A 22,143-nucleotide genomic window follows, 5' to 3' on the forward strand; every position below is an offset into this window, starting at 1 on the left:
CCACAACAGTGAGAGGCTGGTGTACCTCAAAACAAACAAAAAAAACCCCAAAGTGAATCAGCTATACATAAACATATATCCCCTTATCTCCTCCCTCTTACATCTCCCTCCCACCCCTCTAGGTGGTTACAAAGCACCAAGCTGATCTTGCTGAGAAATACTTTAAGAAAAACTTGTCATGCTTCTCCCTGGAGATATTGTTTTTTTTCTCACAGGGAGTTAGTCAACAGAAGCTTAAAAGTTGAGCCTTAAGGGCTTTGAAAATAATCCCATCTTTCCTCTTTTCAAAAAAAGTATGAGTTTTCCCTTTACTTTTCATTGTAATGTTCATAGTGTGAAGTTTCACACAGTTTTTATCAAGCAAATTATTTGTAAATTTGTATGGAAAACTTGATTATATATTAGTTTAACCTAATGGTAAAACCATCCAAGTTCAACCTAATTTAGGGGCCTTTAAAACATCTGCAAACAAACAAAAAAGAAATCTGCAATTAAATAAATAAGGAATTGTTTATCCAGGGTGTCTATAAAGTAATGAGGTTGATTTTCATTTCATGGAAATTATATCATTAAATAAATTTAAGATATAACTAGAACTCTCACAGTATTTTATTTCATTATGGTAATTATGAAAATTTGCTGTTATGGGAAAAAGAGTAAAGCTCCTAATTAAAAAAATCAGTATGCAAACTTAAAGATTAACAAAAAATTTTACCCTGTAGAGGAGACTTTGGAACTTTACTGTGTGTGAGTGTACATTTAGCACATTTAAAATATTTAGACTTTCCTGGAAATGTCTGATTTGAAATGAAAGCTCACTGATAACATAGTTTAAAAGAAATGTAATTGAGATAAGAGTTTTTTTCTTTTTTCTCTTAACTAGATAATATTGGGAGTTCTAAGTTTGCATCAGATTATTTGCTTTTTAAAGTAACTTTACCATCTACATTAAACTGAATAAATATGTAGACAACTTTTGTTCTCTGTAAAAATAATTGTGATGGTTTAAAACACTGACCTAAATTTTATTGGGATTTGCTATATTATTTGGGGGGGGGGTTGGTATTTCTCCGCCAGTTTTTTTTTTTTTAACTTATGAGCTGTATATTAAAATGTCTAAGACTTTTGGACCTTGTATTTGATATATGAACATTAGATATATGTACCTGGATATGAGGCAGATGTATTTATGGTTTTATGCCACATTCTTAGGACTTTGATCTTTCCTTTTGTCCAGTTAACTTTCAGGTACTGCTTTCTTGAAAGGTGTCCTGCCAGAAGCTATTTGGGCTGGAGATGGTAACAGTGTTATAGACATTCTCCATAAAAATAGAAAGAGCAAAGATAGTTCAAGACTGAATGGTAGGTTTGGGGAAGGAAGATTAAATCAAAGCCCTGAGTCTAGAACTGAAACAATCTGTTTCTTTAAAAAACATCTACCTTAAAAAAAAAAAATCTTACGAAGTGCTTGGTCACTGCTTTATACAGTGAAATACAAGAAGACTATAAGGAAGAGATCCAAAATTAGAAGATGAGGTGATCTTGAATCAGAGTGGTAGAGATACATTGCAGTTTTAATTGGTGGAGATTTTTACTGTTTTTTTATCAGTTCCTATTTATATATCAGTTGCCTTAGTATAATTTTTATGAAGTTAATTTTAATATGCTTGCAATTTGTGTTTTGTCACTTACTCCTACACTGTTTAATTCCATGGAAGAACCCATCGAAGGACGTAATGGGGACACATTGGAGCAGAGCCAGTACACCCAAAAGGAAAGGCATCATGGTGTGTAGCCCAGAGAAATGTGCCGTGTTAGTATTGTGCGTTCACTGTTGACTCACAGAGTCCTGGGGGCTTGAGAAATAGGTCCATTCTAACAGAAATGAACACCTGCTGAACTTTGTTTCTACAACCTGTTTTCTGTACTTTTTAAAAATTTAATTTCCAAATGAAAAGTTTGAGGTAACTTTTTCTGAGTGTTAAAAGAAACATTTTTGGATAGATTATAATAGCAAGTTTGGAAACATTTTATTTAGCTAGAGCCCTTAATATTTTCAGTTCTCCCTCCTTTGATGAATCATTTGTTTTTAAATAACATAAATACCAACTGGCACATATTGGAGGATTCTTTTTGTTTACTCAGTTGTTCTAGTAGCAAGTGGGTTGTCCAAGTTATGGATTTTTTCTACCAGATTCAGCAATTTTTAAAACTACCTGAGGGAATTCCCTGGCGGTCCAGTGGTTAGGACTCCGCTCTTCCAATGCCAGGGCCTGGGTTCAATCCCTGGTTGGGGAGTTAAGATCCCACAAGCGGTGTAGCATGGCCAAATAAATTAATTAATTAAACTATATGAGCTCTGCATTGTATTTTGGAAAAGGAAAATCAAAATAGGTCAATTTCAGTTCAACTCGTTAAATCTTAAGCTTTTGCAAAAGGCCATTCGTGTTACAGGGAGGATGAGAAGAACTAATAAGACTTGACTGATCCCGTCAATGAACTTATCTGGTTGGGAGAATGGAATAGTTTATATGCAAGAATGTGTGACTTGAGAAATACATGTTTTGGTCATGGGGTTTTTTTTAAAAAAAAAAGATATTTTGTTAACTGAGAAAAGACGTTAAGTGAAACTTCCATAGAGAAGGAACTTTATTTTCAGTGAAATGTTATTCACCACAGTGACATTTTACCATTACACATCATTTACCACCAAAGGCACACCCTTAGGCATTTTAGAAAATTCTGGATAAACAAGATTTTTTTTACACATGTAATAACACTCTTTATATTCTGTTTTCAAGATAATATAAGAAAAGCATGCAAATGCAGATATTTTGCTCCAGCACTTTCTAGTATTTATTGCAATATCATTTTCACTGAATTTACACTGGTGGTAAAATTATACCACTTAGCCTTATACTTATGAAGTATATTTTCGGGGGGTCCTGCAATATCTTTTGTACATGACCACCTCATTGGGCATGAAGGGAAGGCCTTTGTTCTATCTGAACTATTATTTTAGTGCTTTATTAGAACTACACTATATAATTTGATCTTCTAGTGTATTTTAAGCTTTTTAAAATTGCGACCTCTATAAAAGGAATGCATTTTACACCAAAATCCAGTATACATATGCAGACATATGCCTGTGTGTTTGTATGTATATAAGTATATAAAATATATTATAGAAACAGAAGTTTCACAAAATAATATTTACTCTTACTGTACATGATAAACTCTAGTATTTTCTCTTCTATTTTATTTTTTTTTAATGCTGGTTGAACCCATAAATTGATTTTATGAACTACTAATGAGTTTCAGTCCACACTTAGGAAAACATTACTTTAGATCAGGTTCTTGAATAGTGTTCCCTAGAATCCTAAATGGGTATAAAAGTTGCCAAAGAAAGATATTTTTACCAAACTACCTGAGGAACTTGTTTATTGCTTTTGTTTTATGCATTGTTTTATTGTTTTGTACATTGCTCTTCTGGGTCAGATTGCTTAAAAAAATCTGAGCTAGAATGCTTAAAAAATAAAGTTAGGAAACGACAAATCTGAGTAGTTAGTTACTATTTAGTTCAGTTTCTTGGATTTGAAATGTGGTGTTACACATATTATTTTTGTAAAGACCCTACGTGAAATGTGGTTTTTCTGGTCTTGTCATAAATGTATGTAATCCACACTTTACTCTGGCCAAGTTTCTAGTTTTGTTCACTGTTTTTCATAGAGAAAGTTCTTGAGGAAGGAAGTTTTTCAGGTGTGTGCACAAGCAGATATAAGAGAACTCTCCCCCTTTTGATGCCGCAATTGTTTTTTTGCTTGTTTGCTTTTTGGTTTTGTTTTTTTTGTAAGCTTTATTATACTAGTTATGTGATCCTGCTTCATTGCCTCTCCATGCCTTGCTTTTGCCATGTTTCAAATAATGGAAAACGATGGTGACAGACACAATAAGAAAAAGTAAAACATCTTTTGACTTCAGAATGCTTAATTCCTGCATTTAAAGGCTTCCTTGGGTGTTTTGTGCTATAGTGTACTGGGATGAATCATCTCACCATTACTGATTATAAATTCTGTTTCTGAAAGAGAACATGCAGTTTTTGCTGTACGTATAGTTTAGCAATAACCTATACTAGGAAAGAATGAGGGGGAAGAATATTCTTTAATTCAAATGTCACAGCCTTTGTGTTTAATAATTTTGGGCTTTTAAAATACTGCTGGATTTTTAATAATTTTATGAATGTTACTTTTTCCCCTCCTTATATTTCTGATTTTGGAAATACAACCAACTTTCACCTTTTCCTGAAATCCAGTATGATGCTTTCAAGGATACATCGTCAAGACTTTCATCATTAGTATGTAGTGCATAACTTCATGTTAAATGTAGAGTTTTACTTTATAAACACCTGATGATGCTAATCATAGATTATGACTTTTTCATAGGTTTGTTATGATGTTTGGGGGAAATGTATGACTAACAAAGCAAAATCTAGTGTTGTGCAATTGTGGCATAATTTAGCACTTGAATAACGTTGTCTTTTAGAATATCAGGATCAGATAAAAATTATTTGCTTCCCTATTCAGGACTAAGATTGGCAGTAGTATCTTTTCTTAAAATAATGAGCCACCCAGCTGACACATACTCATTGACCTGGAAGACATGTTTCCAGCAGTGTTTTTATACATACTGAACTAAGGCAGCACAGGCCCTACTGTGTTTCATGTTCTGTGTCACAAGCCAGCAGGTGTGAAAGCATCCAGCAGTGACAGATGACAACTGAAGCATCAGTTACATCCACTCATTTTTTGCTTGATTTGGTTTTTTTATGGTATGTCATTTTGGCCAAGGAAGTTTAGTTATCGCATGTTTTTCTTGGGTTAATAAGTCAATAGATTGCCTGAGTTGCTAGACTATATCAGCAGCTCTTAAATGTTCAGGGTAATATATAAAAGGAAAGATATGCATATTCTAAAAAGAAAAATGAGTGTATAATTACTGATTCAGGATCTAGCTGTGCATGTTTCAGATGATTTGCGTAGAGCAGACTGTTAATAGCTAGGACCCTTCTAGCTGCACCTCCTCATTACAGGCCAACGGTGCATACCTAGATTGGACTTCTTGTCTACCAATGGACCAGTTTAGTAGTATTGCTGTCCTCTATCCCCTCACATACACTTGGCCCTGTACTCCTAGGAGAAATTATGTGTTGAGACGGTGCTATCTTCAAAGGACTCAGATGTCAGATTATTGTCTAATGATGCTGCTGCTACTCGAGAAAATCCATACATACCATGTTGGCTGCTTTCCTCTGAGCAGCACATGCTGTGGGACCACTAACTTGGGTTAAGAGGACTGACTGTCTTGGGCAGTACAATGTTATGTTTTCTGTTCTCAATCTTGTTTTGATTGATGAACGGGATTGCTTTTTGGCCTTTAGGTAAGGAGGACTGTGGAAGGAAGTAGACTCTCTTGTCACTCATACCTTTTTAAAGAAGATAGTCCCATGGGCAGGGGCTCAAATGAGGTGTGGGGTGAGGATCCCCACAAATATCCTGCCTGGCTCTGAGTCCTAATTAAGTTTTTAGTTGACTAGACACTGAGCTGGATGGCACAGGGGAGGTGAGGGGGAATGCAGGTGTGTAGAGAGGCTGTGTGTCTTAGCCAGTCAAGGGCAGTGAATCATTTACTAACAGGTGGGAAATAGAGTGCCTGTAGGTTACTCTGTCTCAGGTGGATCGTTCTGTGTATGATTTTAAGATGAATTTTATTAAATTATTTTTAAACTTCACTATATGATCCTTGTATTCAATATTTACTTCCAGAATCATTCTGACAGTCACTCTGATGGAATGAAGAAGAGATCTTCTGGTTCTCATAAAGACCCACTGGTTAGTTCTGTTGTGTCTCATATCACAGTATTTTGTGTGGCTGTAGAATTCACTGATTACTTTTACAGAACTGAAGAATTATGACTGCACTGGTGTGCTCTTAAGGCATTATTGAAACTTGATAATATACTGAAACATGACTTACCAGAACTTATTTAAAAATAATTTTGTTTTCATTTACAAGATTTAATATCAAGTTAATATATCTAACCCTAGTGGCTAGCATTAGGAAAGTGTCCCACGAAGTTCATTAACAATGTATTTTCATGTATGAACTGTCCTTTGGAGGACTATACCTTAAGAATAGGCTTAGTGAGATTCTTATACCTATTTTAGAAATTTGAATTGATTTAGTTGTGGTATTATAAGTAGTACCAAAGTCACATATAGGTTTCATTCTGAATGATTGTTTTTATAGATTTTATAATTCTGGGAACTTGAAATTAATTTTCTGGTAGAAACAATAAAGTACACAATGGCAGAGTTCCCATGCTGTCTTGCAGAAGACTCTTCAACCAATAACGTAATTAAACTATGGAACTAATAGTGCTCTCCATTCCAGCAGACCTTGCTAAACATTTCTGTGGAGGAAAAAATGTCTAGAATGCCCATTTGGGGTGCTAGGAACACCTCTTTCCTGTCAGGTTGCTACAGCACTGGCAGAGGAAGTACAGTCCTAAGCTCCCTGCTAACTCAAGGTTCCCATGGGCAGGGTTCTGACCATTGGTGGGGTGGAGAGAGGGTTGGGAGGCTTTGGCTGGTAGCAGTGAGGAAGGGGGAGAGAATGAAATGGAGAGGATATTAGTGAGATGCCCTGGTGGGGGCAGTGTTGGGAGCTCTGGGGAGAGGTGAGTCCTGGTGCCTCGGGCAGGGCCAGGAGTTTTGAAAAAATAACTTTAATGATTTCTGTGGCATTGCTAAATAGATTATAAAAGGTAATTATTCATTCATCCTGGGTTTTTCAAGGACATTCCTAAGTATGACATGAGAATAAATCATTTATTATTTCCATTCCATTTTGTCTGAGAGTTTATACTCTTGTTTTTAAAGTAAAAAAAAAAAAATTAGCAATGACTTGGTTTGAAAATAGTTAATATTTTAATATTAATATTTTTTAAATATTAATCTTTTTTGAGAGACCTGAAATAGTTGTTATTTTCACTTTCACCTAATATGATTCAATGCTTTAAAATCATTGTTTTGGAGCAGAAGGGTTTTGGCAATATCCAATTTTGCCTCTATGTTTTTAGGTTAACAGCATTTAACCTAAGAAAAATGTGTTTAATTTTGCTTTTTGCAGAGTGGCCTCTACTTTGACCAGAGAAACTATAGCAGTCTTAGACATAGCAAACCCACTTCTGCCTACTATACTCGGGTTTGTCACAAGTTTTTTGGCTTCGTGTGTTTTATCCAACTTCAACACATTTCTAATCCCCTGTTGCATTTTGACTAGTTAGAACTAATCTGTGAATGGCTGTGTATATGCTAGTTTGTGGTAACTGAATTCACATAGTCTGTGTGAGTGTATCTTTAAATAATGGGAACTATTGAATCACCATATTTAAAATGAGTACCATTTTTTTCCAGTTTTTTTAATGAAAAATATTTAACATATAAAAAAAGTTCAAAGAATTTTATAGTAGCCACCTGCGTACCTACCACTCAGATTCTACAATTGATATTTTACTATATTTCCTTTATCATGTAATTATCTGTTCAACTGTCCCTCTATCCATCCATCAGTCCATCTTTTTGGGGGGATGCATTTCAAAATAAGTTGTAGGCATCAGTACATATCACAGTGTATGCCCTTTTATTAAAAATATACATGTGAAAATTTAAACTGTACGTGGGATGAGAAGAATGTAATTATATTTAATGTTAGAATCTCTTGTTTTTACAAGGCATTTGGCACATCATACATTTAAAACACATGTTTAAATATATAGCGCATAGTGCATTTGAAATAATTGAGTTGTCAAAACATAACTTAGATATTTATGTATCTTATTTTCCATGTCTGATTGGGCTTGGTGAAAAAAACTGAAAATTGTGTCTTGAGATGACATCAGGAAAAAGATCTAATTCCTTTTTTAAAAATGCTGTGCCTTGTTAGTGTGTGGATTCATTGTGACCAGTACAATTTATCTAATTAAAGTAAGGCACTTGGTCCATGGCTTGTTGTGAAATACACGTTTTCTAATCTATTTGGGAGAGTGTTTATAGCAATAACTCAGAGCTCATTTACCTGGTTCCCCAATAATCAGGATAAGCCCATTAGATGTCGCAGGAGCTGCTGGGGACTGGGATGTGGACACTGTTTGCCACACTCCCTGTGCCATGGCCCTCTTTTCCTGAGTGTTTTCTTAGGTGCCCATCCCATCTCCTAACACTAATGTTCAAAGACCAATAGGACTTACCCATTTATAGGAAACTATTCCGAGTGTTTTTCTTTCTTATCCCTTAAAATTGGTATTCAAAGAGATTTCTAATGATTAAGTTTTTTCTCACATTGTGTGTCACTTAACTGCCTTAAACACTCAAGAATTACTAATGAATTATGGAGTATAAAATAAATTTGTCTTCTACTTGCATGATGGTGAGGCTGATTCTCCTTTTCTTTTTTCCTTTTTTTTTTTTTTTTTTTGCTTGTTTTGTTTTATTTTGTTTTGTTTCTTATCAGTCTTCTTCCCTATACAGTGACCCTCTGGCAACATCTAAGAGCTACAGGGTTAGTACTTCCTGGGGAGTATGGTGCCTTCATAGCTATCAGTTGCTTTTCTTTGGGTTAAATCATGTGCTTTCTCCATAGGCCTCCCCTACTGCAAATTCTGGTCTTCTGAGAAGTGCCAGTCTGGTGTGTATTTTCCTCTTCCAACGTGTGTACTCCTGGTGGGGCCATTGTCACGGTGCTGACTCTGGCTTGCCATCTTTCCTCCAGAATAGTCAAGGACACATGGCTTTAATGCTATGTGTACTGCAGACTGTGCTGCCTGTGCTTAAAATAAAAAACTTTTGAGGAGCAAAAATGAGCATATCATAGCAGTAGATACTGCTTGGCTGTTGGTAGGCCCTTGCTTAGAATCGGCTTCCTGTAGAGGAGGTAGACTTGCATGGGTTGCACTACACTTGCATACTTTTGTGAGATGGCTGCCCATGCATGGGGTGTCATATTTTGGGGGGGAACAGCTGTGGCCTTGGCCATGTTAATACTAGACTCTAATGGAGCCAGCTGACTAGAAAGACAAAACAGTAGCTCTGTGTAATGTGCGAGTTGGAATTGGTTGCTTTCAAGCTGTTGTTTGTTGTCTTGTGGCCTGTTCTAGTGGACTGGGAACCTGAGGCTTTGTACTTAATTTTATCGTAACAGTGGGCAAAATGCTTTCTGTACCTCACTTTCTTTTCTGTACCTTACTTTCTTTTCTGTTTTATTTCCTCTTTTGAGAGAATAAAGTCGTAAATGTTCTCCTAATTTCATAACGTGATGATGAAAGGCAGTGCTGTAACCAGTGGTGCTTTTTAAATGAAGTGTGAGTTTGAAGTTTTAATGAGGCTAACGCAGGAATTTATGCATACATAAATGAGTGTTACCACCTCAGGAGGCTGTACACGTTAACACCATTCTTCAAAACTTTTGGAACTAGGTACTGCAAAGAAGTTATGTCATTTTCAAAATAACTTTGATGCTGAATAGATAAATGGCATTTCCTTTGTTCTTTAGGCGTCGTTGTATGATGGTGGATTATATAACCCTTATGGTTCTCGAACTGTAAGTCTAAGCAGGTGGAGATGGTGAGGAGGGTGGTGTGTAGGTGGGCACAGTTTACTTACAGAGTCATTTAATCTGACCTATAATTACTCTACAAGCTGTGATCCATCAGCTTGACAATGGTGGCTCTCACCCAAGCTGCGAGAAGGCACCTGCTGGAAACTGTGGCTTAAAGCATGAAGGCAATACAAGTAGAGAAACCTCTTTTCTGGCTCATTAGTTCCTTAGGAAGAGGCTGGGAACAGCGCTTCTCAGGGCCTTTCTTCTCCCTCCTGCCATGGGCTGCTGGATGGTGAGGGTGGTGGGAGTGAAGAAGAGTTCAGGCGGGGGAGGAACAGTTATCTTCACCTGAGAGCCAGGGGCGAGTTAGGTCCAGGGGCACTGATGTATTCCCAGCAGGAAAAGGAGCTGATCGTTAATTGTAAAACCTTTCTTCTTGGAAACTTTATAGCCATCTGAATACAGTTTTCACTCATCAAGAACAAGTTCAGCCCGAAGCAGTCCTGTGGTGAGCTGTCTAGTCTCTTTGCATGCTTTATAGACACTTTTGATTGTTTCATTAATCTGTACTCACCATTCAGAATATTGAGGATGTGGTGTGTTTCACTCTGTTGTGCATGGATTATCATTTTGCTTCAGTACACAAACTCAAGAACTAATTTGTCCTAACGGGTGGTTTCTGTATGAACGTGACTTAAGCACGTAATTTCTTAAATGAGTCTGGAACCAGTGCCATTAGAATTTTTAAAAAATTTATATATAACTGTCATTTGTGTGGAAATTCTTGTCTTCTCAGTGGTGATAATTTAGACTATGAGTTGGTTGCCCTATCCTTTTCCTTCCTCCTTTTCATGTCTACTTCCTACATTGAACCATTTCACTTGCTTACCAGCCTGTCAATCAGTGGAGTGGGAGGAGAAGAAATCAAATAAGTCAGCTTTTAAAAAGTGCTCCAGGGCTTCCCTGGTGGCGCAGTGGTTGGGAGTCCGCCTGCCGATGCAGGGGACACGGGTTCGTGCCCCGGTCCGGGAGGATCCCGCATACCACGAAGCGGTTGGGCCCGTGAGCCATGGCCACTGAGCCTGCGCGTCCAGAGCCTGTGCTCCGCAATGGAGGAGGCCGCAGCGGTGAGAGGCCTGCGTACCGCAAAAAAAAAAAAAAAAAAAAAAATTGCTACAGAAAACTGGGACACTTCTAATCACCCAGTCTTTCTGGAGTATTAAAACTTCTTTTAGGGCTTCCCTGATGGCGCAGTGGTTGAGAGTCCGCCTGCCGATGCAGGGGACACGGGTTCGTGCCCCGGTCCGGGAAGATCCCACATGGCGCGGAGCGGCTGGGCCCGTGAGCCATGGCCGCTGAGCCTGCGCGTCCGGAGCCTGTGCTCCGCAACGGGAGAGGCCACAACAGTGAGAGGCCTGCAAACTTTTTTAAAAATTTATAAATGTAATATTAGCTTAAGGAAAGTACAAAATAAAAGTTCTCTGACCCTTTCCTCCTATATCCATTCCCCAAATGCAACCTCTGTTCTTGTATATCCTTTCAGAGATATTTCATGTATATATGAGTGTCCTTTATTTGAACAGTATGTAAATGACTTGTATACATACTGCTCTTCAACTTGTTTTCTTTACTCAAAGTATCTTTTCAAATCAGTATATAAAGATCTATTTCATTTTTTTGTCAGTCTTTTTTTCTTTTCATTCTTTTTTTGACATTTAAAAGATTTAAAAAAGTAAACCATGTCCGTTACTGTTTCCACTGAGTGCCTCTTGGAGATAGGTTTATGTCAGCACATTTTTTTTTAATGGCAATGGATCATTCCATTAGTGCCTGGGCTGTAAATTTGAAAAATTGCTCCTGTTTTGATGGACATTTAGGTTGTCAGAGTTTTGCTACTACAGACACTTGTACAATGAACATGCTTATGCAGGTATATTTTTGTGGACTTGTATGAGTAGATCTGCATGGTAAATTGCTAATTATGAAATGATGGGAATCAGAGTATTTACATTTAAATTATGCTATATATTGCCATATTTCCCACCAAAAAACTCTAATAATTAACATTTTCAATAACAAATGATGACTTTAGGAACTACCTTGTTATTCTTGACAGTGTCAAAATTGGAGAAATTATTAAGCAGTTTCTTAATGGTCAACATAGGTTACTTTGTGGAGTGGAATAGGTGAGATATATGGACTTTCTTCTACATATATGTTTGGCTCATTTCTTCTGCCATTTCCAAGTGGCACTTATCAAGAATTCTACTCTAATAGCTAACAAAAAGTTATTACACGGATGTTTAAGGAGATAAAAGTTATTACAGGTATGTTTTCACATAAGGAGGAAGTTTACTTTTAACCCACCGGGTAATAAAATTCCACTTGGCAGTTCTTGGGCCTGGTAGCATTTTTAGTGTCCCAACTGTGATGGTCCCTTGCAAACAAAATTATGGTAATATTTTCAGTCAAGTGTAGAATCTTGTCCGTGTATGCTGGCTAAATGCTCTTTCATTTGCAAGGGGGCTCAGAGGTATTATCCCAGTGATGCCAGAATGGTTTCTTAGTGATGTCAGAATGGAGGCAACCTACATATATTGAAGATGAGTCTTCCACTGCTGGTGAAAGAGGAAGAAAACTGTGTGGTGATATTAGAAATATCTCCACCTGCTGCATAGGAATGAATAAAGGACAGTAAGAATCATCATTTCAGTGTCCTTGCTGGTAGGAAATTCTGTCTTTGACTTATATTATTTCACTTAAGAAGATTCTTTTATTTTCTCTCCCAAACTAAAACATTAAATGTATTTATTGACTCCTGATAGGACCCCGAAGAGCCTAGAGGTTTAAAAAGCATGAAGTCCCTGGCTGGTTTTGGCCAGTAGAGTCATGCCCCCCACTTTTCGTTCATTTAACTTAAACAAAAGATGAAGTACTATTTTATTCTTTGTGCTTTTTGGAAATATCTTTTGGTTTTTAATGATCGTTCATTATGCCTTGAAACAGCTTTTTGGTTTAATGGTGCACAATAGATGGTGCTAATTATTATGCTCATGGAGAGTGTTTGTGTGCTTCCCAAAGCCTTACCTCATGTGCCTTCAGTCAGGGAAGACCTGTAGTGAAATTGCATCTTTTTCATTATCTGCTTTTAATATCTATAGTTTATCGACGATGACACTGCAAGCATTGCTTCTTCTGGTCGTGCCAGCCGTGGGCGAAGGGAGAGTGTGGTGAGCGTGATTTGCATGCAAACACATACGATGAGTTTTAAAATTGCAACACTGTGTGATCATGTGAAATCTGTTGGAAAATGAAATTTGCACTTGACAAAATGAGTGTTTTCTTCAAATTCAGTTTATATGAATAATTTGCCTTCAGAAATGTATTCCTGAGAATACATTTTCTTAGTGGGCTATGTAAACTTTCGTAGTGACACCTCTTATGTGCTAGTCATTGTGTACTTGACAGATTTTCACTTTCAATTTTTTGTTGCTATTTTATGCACGTGCATGTACGTGCACAATTCACCAAAACCAAAAAATTTCTCAAGCAAAATTAATGCCTCCACATTGTTTAAAACTCATTACTATGGATTAGAAATCATGCTGCCATTAATTAGTTGTTTTCTTCGCTGTGTATTTAAATTTAACCATAGTTTATACATCTTTTAAGGCCCATGAATACTTTGAGTTGCTGATGGCAAAATTTAAAAATTTTGGTCTTAGAATTCAACTAGAGTTACAATTATAGAGGTAACAAATAGCTATGTTAGAATACAAATTATATAATTTCAGGTTATTCTTTTGATGAAGCAAGAAATTTTACAGAGGGCTGATGACATTTTTGCTATACTTAAAAATTGATTCAAAAATTACATTGGTGAGGATGGTGTGTCAGCTTAGAGCTAAAACAAAAGAGCCCAATAAGTAAGAGGCTATAATTCCTTTAAGAAAATAGAAGGTCATTTAATACAAGTCATGTTTTGTGAAAGATTGTAAACACAAAGTTTTCATAGAAAAGGGGAACAGCAAGAGTTTGTGAGCTTTGTTACCAGAAATCCAGTGATCTAATTAAGACAGTTGTGGTCCATTGGCAAGCCAGTTAATGCTCATACGCAGAGCTGCAGGAGAAACAACAGTCCATGACACCTGAAAGTACCCCAGAAAGTGATGGAGTGGAAAGGGCAGGGGCTCTGAAATGATGATGCCTGGGCTTGAACCATTTCTCCAACCTGTTAGTTGTGTTAATGGCAATTTCTTTATTTGTACAATGGGCATGTAATGACTATCTTTGTAGGTAGGCTTAATATTATGGATTAAATGAATTACTATATAGAAAATAGCTATCAAAATTCTGAGATAGTGGGTATCGTTATATTATTATATCTAAATCTAAGTTGTATTATTGTGAACAAGAATACTATTGCTTGATTATCTCAGCTCTTAGCAAAACTTCATATTTGTAAGCCTTAAGGAAGGCATCTCTGTGGATGGGCTTCCAGATTCCTTTCTGGAAGAGAAGAGTTTTTGAGCAAGGGAATCAGACAGAGCTGAGGTAAAGAACAGCTGATGAGTGAGGTAAAAAATATTCATTATTTATTAATGCAACAAATGTGTATGGAGGGAGTACCTGTTATATGTGAGGGACCATGTTAAGTGCTGGGAATAATGTGGTAAGCCACATAGACCAGATTTCTGACTTCATGGAGCTTATATCCTGGTGAAAGAAATAGAAAATAAACTGATAAAGATAGGAACAAAAAAGAGAAAGTAAACCCGGGGACTGTGAAGAGAAAAAGCAGGTGATATTATAGAAGACATTGAGTGGTGTGTGTGTGTGTGTGTGTGTGTGTGTGTGTGTGTGTGCGCGCGTGTGTGCGTGTGTGTGCGCGTGCGTGTGTGGCAGAGAGAGAGAGAGAGAGATCACCCTTGGATGGGGTGATCAGAGAAGGCTTCTCCGAGGGAGTTGACCTTTGAGCTGAGAGTTGAACTGCTTGAAGAGCTGGGAGGAGAGCTTCCTAGGCCAGTGCCAACGACGAAGGTGGGAAGACACTGGGTATGTTTGGGGAACCAGAAAGAGGCCAATGTAGTTTGTTCATTATTTTGTTCTACAGTTCTCGGTCCTGAGGAATATGAAAAAGAGGAAACTGTGGAAATTGGTAAAAGGCACAGTAAATATTCTACAGATAGTTCCACATTCAGGATATATGTGCTTAACAGAGCTGATAGCTATAATGCATTATACATTTGTGAAATATAGTAGAGGCTTTAGGTAAATGCTATCCTAGAATCCCTCATGGTGAGGGTGACGCTGGTTCTCAGGCAGTACATGGATGATCTCTATAGCATAGGACTCTAGCTAAGATGAATAAGAGCTTATTTTAGGGAGCTGTGATGTCATTTAGGAACCCTTTACACTTCTTTCTCACCTTCTTGAGTAGGTAAGTCACAGCAGTTTACTCATTTCATTTCATGATACTTTATCACACACCAAAAAAAAAAATTTCCCCCATATGCCAATGTTCTTATCTTTTTCTTCTCTCTCTTCTTAACTTTTAAAGCATCTCATTTTTTTCCTGACTGAAAGGTTTCTGCAGCTGATTATTTTAGTCGCTCCAATCGTAGGGGGAGCATGGTCTCCGACATGGATGATGTCAGCATCCCAGATCTGACCAGCGTGAGTGCAACGCATGGGGATTCACTGTCTCAGGCTTGTGACTAACAGCTAACAAAATAGCTATTTTTAAATGAGGCACTTAATTTACTGCCTAGGAAATATTTATTTCAGCACACTAGCATAAAATACAGTTATTTGTTTTGTTTTGAAATGTATATATTGATATGTTCCAATTTTTTACAACATTTTTCCTGTGGAAATTTTCCCCCATAGAACCCATCAGCAGCTCCAACAATTATCAATATTTTGCCAATTTTGTTTCATCTATTTCTTCCCCTTTCCCTCCTTTTTTTCCTGAAGTACTTTAAAGCAAATCCCATACATCATGCCATTTCCCAATAAATAGTTCAGTATGCGTCTCTAGTTGAGAACTTTTTTCTTTATTTACTGTGCCATTATCATACCTAATGAAATGAAAAATAACTCCTTAAAACCATCTAATACCTAGCCCATATTTAGATATTCCTGATCAGTCTTAAAATTTTTTTTCCCTTTTCATTTTGGAGAATCTATAAATTTTTAGGTAAACTTTGAAGGTTGAACAATAAAATATCCTACTTAGCAAAGAGTCACTAACTTATAGTAACTGGGAAGAATCTGAATAGATTTTGAACATTTGGATTATGGCATTGTTTTGAAGAAATGCCTATCTATTGCTTTCACATTCATTGGGAACTGAATTTAGGAAAGACTGTCCAGTAGAAATGCCTTGAGGCATTTACCTTAATGAAGGAACCTAGACCAGCAGATGTCTACCTGCCTGATGGATGTAACAGCCTGATTTTCTGTCTGTGACGTCTCTCCGTAACTGGCATTAGTGTTGTTTGCCCTTGGACCAACGCTGTCCTAATTATCAAGCGCTTTGAAGCAGATGAGTCAGGGTTTCTTAACAAAAAATTAGACAGTTTTTTAATGAAGAGAGAATTATTTATATTTAGCATGTCACCAATTGTATTTAAATAGCTATTTCTGAATGACTAATCCTAGAAAACAATTTTGAGTGCTGTCCTTAAGTATTCCAGATTGTTGGCGCTCGAAGCTGGCTGGCTGAGCAACAGTCCCATCTTGACCTTGGTCACATCAACAGTCTCTCTGCACACAAAGTTAGAAGACTGGCTCCCAAGTCCTTCCCTTGAAATATCGCCCATTTTATTAATTTGCTTAGTAACCTGTTTTTTCATAGATATAAACAATTTAATTTATTGTATACACCTTTTCTCTTAAAAACTTTGAACTCTTTTAGCATCTAATGTGATGTCTGAATTACTGGCTATGTCCTCCTTACGTTTACTTCTTGGCAATTTATTTTAGTAACTACACAGGAGTGAAAAGGTTGACAGTTTTTTTTTAGTCTTCCACTGCCTCTACTAATTAAATAAAACTCTTTTCTTTTGCCAGGTAGTTATTTTGATCTGTCTACATATTTAAATAAAAAGTATACATATTTAAGGTATATAGCATGATGATTTGATATACATGTATATAGGCTGTGTATATGTGTATCGAGTCATGCTGTATACCTTGTAACATAAGCACAAGCTTCTCTAGAGCAGTGGTTGGCAAATCTGGCCAGCCCCGTTATTTTATAGCCTACCAGCCAAAGTTTTCTTTGTTTTTTAATGGTTATCTAAGTACCTATATAATATCCTTAATTTTACCTCTTGGCAAAGCCTAAAATATATGTTGGACCCCTCTCTAGAGCAAAAAAAATTTGGAATAAAATACATCTTTGTTTCTAAACAACTCTTTCAAATGATGATATTAAAATGTGTTCACGGGGCTTCCCTGGTGGCACAGTGGTTAAGAGTCTGCCTGCCAGTGCAGGGGACACGGGTTTGAGCCCTGGTCCGGGAAGATCCCACATGCCACGGAGCAACTAAGCCCGTGCGCCACAACTACTGAGCCTGCGCTCTAGAGCCCGCGAGCCACAGCTACTGAAGCCCGCGCACCTAGAGCCCATGCTGTGCATCAAGAGAAGCCACCGCAATGAGAAGCCCGCGCACCGCAACAAAGAGTAGCCCCCACCCACCACAGCTAGGGAAAGCCCGTGCGTAGCAACGAAGACCCAACACAGCCAAAAAAAAAAAAAAAAAAAAAATGTGTTCACAACTAGAATTCTGTTTCCACTCAAAAAGGTTCAAATTGTATTTTACCATTCTAGTAGGATAAAATTATCTGTCAAAGTAGCCATTTGCTGAAATGAAGGTCAAAGGGCCTCTTAATCAGAGAATAAGAAATATCTTTCTTTTAAGAAGAAACCAAGGGTTTCAAAGATTTGACAAGATATGTATTCTAAGAAATATTTCTCATGTACTAATTTCAACAAATAAGGAGTGTAGATTTAAAGAGAAACAATCTATACTCTGATGTCAAGAGCAAAGCATTTTCAGATTTCCCAGACATAAATAAGGCAAAGGCATTTATCACTGAAATATGGAAAAGATGATATTTAAGACTTTGTTTACGAGTTGATAATTTGAAATTCTTAAAAGAAGCAATAAAGTTTGCCATCATGTGCTCTTCTTTGTGCATTAATACGAATATGAAATATTATTGATACAAGCCTATCAGCTAACTTTCCATTTCTAGCTATCAAGGGGACCCTTTTCTTGATTGGAAAATTACCAATTTAATTATGTAGGAGTGTAATGGCATAATATTTACTTGAAAGTTTTTGAGAATAGTAGGCTGTAGTCAGTATTCATGAGCAAGTCCTGAGGGCTTTACTAAGGAAAAAAGCCTTGCTTTCTGTTTTGTTGTTGTTGTTTTATATTTTAGTCTACCATTTTGTTTAGCCACTTTTTTTTAAAGCAATTTGATGACTTATTTTCCGTATTTTTCTCTATCTCAGTTTACTTTGCTTGTTTTACAAAAGTGTGACTATATAGTACATATAGCCTTTGTTTTCTGGTTTTTCATATTATTGCATATTTATTTTTTCCATGTTATTCATATATAACAATTTTTTAAAATCAGCTGTAGTCACCATGTTTTACATTAGATCCTCAGACCTTATTGATCTTCTAGCTGAAAGTTTGTACCCTTTTACCAACATTTCCCTCTTTTATACCTTAGTATATTAAACATGATTATATCTTATTCCACTTAAGAGCCTTTTGAGGATCTGGCAGACTCTTTTGGTCATCATTTTGAACACTAGCTTGTCGTTGCAATGCAGCTATGTAGACCTCCCAGGGCTTTTAGAATACCAGGTTTCCACTAGCTTTTCGTCTAAACGGAAGGCTGCGTATAATGCAGCACAAGCCTGCAAAGTGAGCACTGAAGAGTCTCTGGCCAAGTCCCTGCAGCGGGGCGGCTCTAGGCATTTTTGCTACCTCCACAGTCCCTGAAGTTTGGCACACGATCAGCTTGGGCAGGTGCTGCAGTTGGGATCTGTCAGGAGATAGCGAAAGCAACAGAATCAGTCCTGCAGTGGACTGGGTCAGCGATGCAGCCTCTGAAATGTAAGATTATTCTCAGGTGACTGTCTATTAAAAACTGGGTGGGTTTGGGGGTCATTTGTGTGAGAGTGGGATAAGAGACAGGGTTTCAAATGGACCTGGAAGAATGTTTCTGAATGCTGCTTGTTTTTCTCTTTAACTCATTAGTAGAAGAGAGTTGGAAGATACTCTAAGGAAAATAAGTCAGTTTATTTAGATATGATATTTCTTTCACTCTGAGGAATAACACATTAAATATTAGGCAATATATCTTACTAGTATAGATGTGAGGAAGATAATTCCTTTCTATGGCAATAACTGCCAATATTAAAAACTATTGTCATCGCCTGTTTTAAAACATTTCATATGTGGTTTAAAGAAGTCAAAATGAACTAAAATCAGTTCCTTTTTTTTAAGAGGATTACAGTAAGAAGTAGCAAAAAGAATTTGAAGTCTGAGATAGTATTTATATTCTGATTTGGTACTTATAATAAAAGGTGTTTACTGAGACAGAAAATGAACACAAATAAATGTGGGTAATAAAAAAACAGAAAAAACTGTCAAATATGAGGAAGTTAGAGTGAAGTGATCTGAACTGAGCCAGAAATAATGACATTTTGTGTTTTAATAATTAACTAAGGAAGGTTTTCAAATCTCTTCTCTAGATTGGGCTGGGAGGGTTGGTCTAGGAGTTGGAGTCTGGGTATATTTTCATTTAGTTAAATTTTTCTGTGACTTTTTTCCCCCAGTGGTAATTTGGACAGTATATACAGGTAAATAATACGAAAAATTCACAAAACTGAGGTCTGGATTCAGCTCTGACATTTAGCAGTTATGCATGCTTCAGCAAGATCTTTCACCTCTGAATTTCTCTTTCCTCAGCTATAAAATCAGGGTTTTAGACTAAACCTTTAAGGTACTTCCCTTCTTGAAACGCCAACTAAAACAACCGTAAGGCCTATCTGCAGAAGATAGGATAACTCAATTATGGTATGTCCAGATAATAGGGTACTATGCAGCTCTTAAAATAAATGAGGTAAGTCTATAAGTACATATGGGATATAATTCATTTATTCGTTCATCCAAGAAATTTTGAGTCCTGTATGCCAGGTGCTATTCTTTTTTTTTTTTAATTTATTTATTTTTGGCTGTGTTGGGTCTTTATTGCTGCGCGCAGGCTTTCTTTATTTGCGGTGAGCGGGGACTACTCTTCGTTGCAGTGCACGTGCTTCTCATTGCGGTGGCTTCTCTTGTTGCGGAACACAGGCTCTAGGCACACAGCTTTCAGTAGTTTTGGCTCGCAGACTCTAGAGCGCAGGCTCAGTAGTTGTGGCACACCGGCTTAGTTGCTCCGTGGCATGTGGGATCTTCCCGGACCAGAGCTTGAACCTCTGTCCCCTGCATTGGCAGGCAGATTCTTAACCACTGTACCACCAGGGAAGCCCCAGGTGCTATTCTTGGTGTTAGGAATACAGAAAAGAACATACAGACATAGAGCTTACATTAAGAGAGAGAGATCAGACAATTAATAAATAAGTTTATTTATTAATAAATAAGTTAATAAATATCGTGGGGTCAGGGAGTGACAAATGCCATGAAGAAAAATAAAGTACTTTCTCTGATCTCTGAAACATGGTAAGAGGAAAAAGAAGATATGGAATGTATTTGGGACACTACTGTTAGAATTTTTTTTGTTGTTTTTTTTGTTTTGTTTGTTTTGTTTTTTAATGTGTTAGAATTTTTTAAAGACTGGGTGTAGGTTGCCCTTGAAGATCTGGGTATGGTGTACCTCTAGAGAGAGGCTTACTTTGCATACCCTTTGTGCTGTTTTTTTCTCTTTTTTTGGATACGTGAGCGTGTGTTACTTAAAAAGCAAAAACAAAAACCGGGCAACCAATTTCCTTAGTGCTGTGGGGAAATTTTTTTGATGATATATTTTACATGCTCTAGCCCAATCTGAACGTTTTTGTCTAAGTATGCTAGTCTTAATCTGTGTGTCCTGTGTCAGTAATGCTAAGATAAGAAAGTTTTTTGGCTTTTGGTTTTATCAGAATTTTCTTTTTGATGTATACACTTTTTTGTGTGTGTGCGTTAACTTTTACAATGATAAAATTTAAGTTTAACATATAGTTTTCTTTAATATGTTTCAAATACCATGAAAAGAAAATCTGTGTAAAAGTTCTAAATTTTTTCATAAGGACAGCTTGCTTACTCCATGTCTTCCTTAGATAAGAATTAAAGTTCTTAACATCTTGTTTTATGTGTCCCAACTTTTATTTCAGTTTTAGTATGTTTGCTTTTAGGTTCCAAATATCGATTGAACTTGGAGAACTCAAATGAGGTCACTTCTTTTTTTTCCCCATAAAAAAATCAAAATGCTAAGCATCTTTTCTGATTTTTATGTCTGTTCTTTTCTAGTTGGATGAAAAATCTGACAAACAATATGCTGAAAATTACACAAGGGTGAGTATCTAAATTTCTAAGGAAATTAAGTTCTCAAGGTCAATAACTTACTGTCTACTACTATTTTATTCTTGATTTTACAACAGTTTAACTGATGGAGCTACTCTTCCTCTCTTCATCTACTTCCTGTCCTTGACCCCCGGATTCCTCTGTGGTTGAATCATGTGAAGCACTGGGAAGAGAAAAGACACTGCATTTTATTTCCTTGAATGTCACCTCTTAAACTTTTGGCTGCTCTTTTGATTTTCATTCCTCTAGAATTTAATCCTTAGAAGAAGCCATTAAACACTGAAAATGAAGAAGTGTCTTTAGGAATGGTGGTGACAAACTCTGAGGGTTTTGTTTTTTTCCTATTATAGATAAATTATTCTTCGAAGTACAATAAAATAACTCCTTTCTAGGAGTTGCTTTGTGTTTAAAAAATCTCTAATTTTCTTCCAGAAATATTTTTAGAAAGTCATCTTAGGGAAATTATCAGGATTAATTTTGTGCTATGCCCCCAAAAGGTGTACCAGTTCTATCCAGCAGAAATACAGTGCAAGCCACAAATGTAAACCACATATGTAAGTTTAAATTTTCTAGCAGCCACGCTAAAATAGTAAAAAGAAACAGATAAAATTAATACAAATAATATATTTTATTTAACCCAAATGTCCAAAATATTTAAACATAATCAATATGAAAACTTATTAATGAAATATTTTACATTCTTTTTTCTACACTAAGCCCTCAAAATCTGGTGTGTATTTTACACCTAAAAAAAAAATTCTCAGTTTGGACTAACCACATTCCAAGTGCTCAATCACTGCATGTGGCTAGTTGGCTGCTGTATGGAATAGCACAAATCCCTGCCATTTATTACTCCAGTAGCATGATGTCGCATTTAAACTCATTGTGGGAAGAGCAG

General features: G+C 36.7%; 1 protein-coding gene across 7 annotated transcripts in view; it reads left to right on the forward strand.

The window, feature by feature from the left end:
- Positions 1 to 22,143, forward strand: part of LRRFIP2 (LRR binding FLII interacting protein 2) — a 118,484-nt gene that overhangs the window by 48,667 nt on the left and 47,674 nt on the right. For 4 of the 7 annotated variants that reach the window (XM_060022152.1, XM_060022154.1, XM_060022153.1 and 1 more), the window contains exon 5: positions 21,192 to 21,236. In XM_060022152.1, coding sequence (XP_059878135.1) covers positions 21,192 to 21,236 — 45 coding nt within the window. Of the gene's footprint in view, positions 1 to 1,718; positions 1,788 to 4,312; positions 4,355 to 5,822; positions 5,889 to 21,191; positions 21,237 to 22,143 lie in introns of all 7 variants that reach the window. The other 3 variants (XM_069541139.1, XM_069541141.1, XM_069541140.1) reach the window with 2 other exon arrangements.

The sequence above is a fragment of the Delphinus delphis genome, chromosome 10 (assembly GCF_949987515.2).
Source record: "Delphinus delphis chromosome 10, mDelDel1.2, whole genome shotgun sequence".
In the NCBI taxonomy this organism is placed as follows: Eukaryota; Metazoa; Chordata; class Mammalia; order Artiodactyla; family Delphinidae; genus Delphinus; species Delphinus delphis.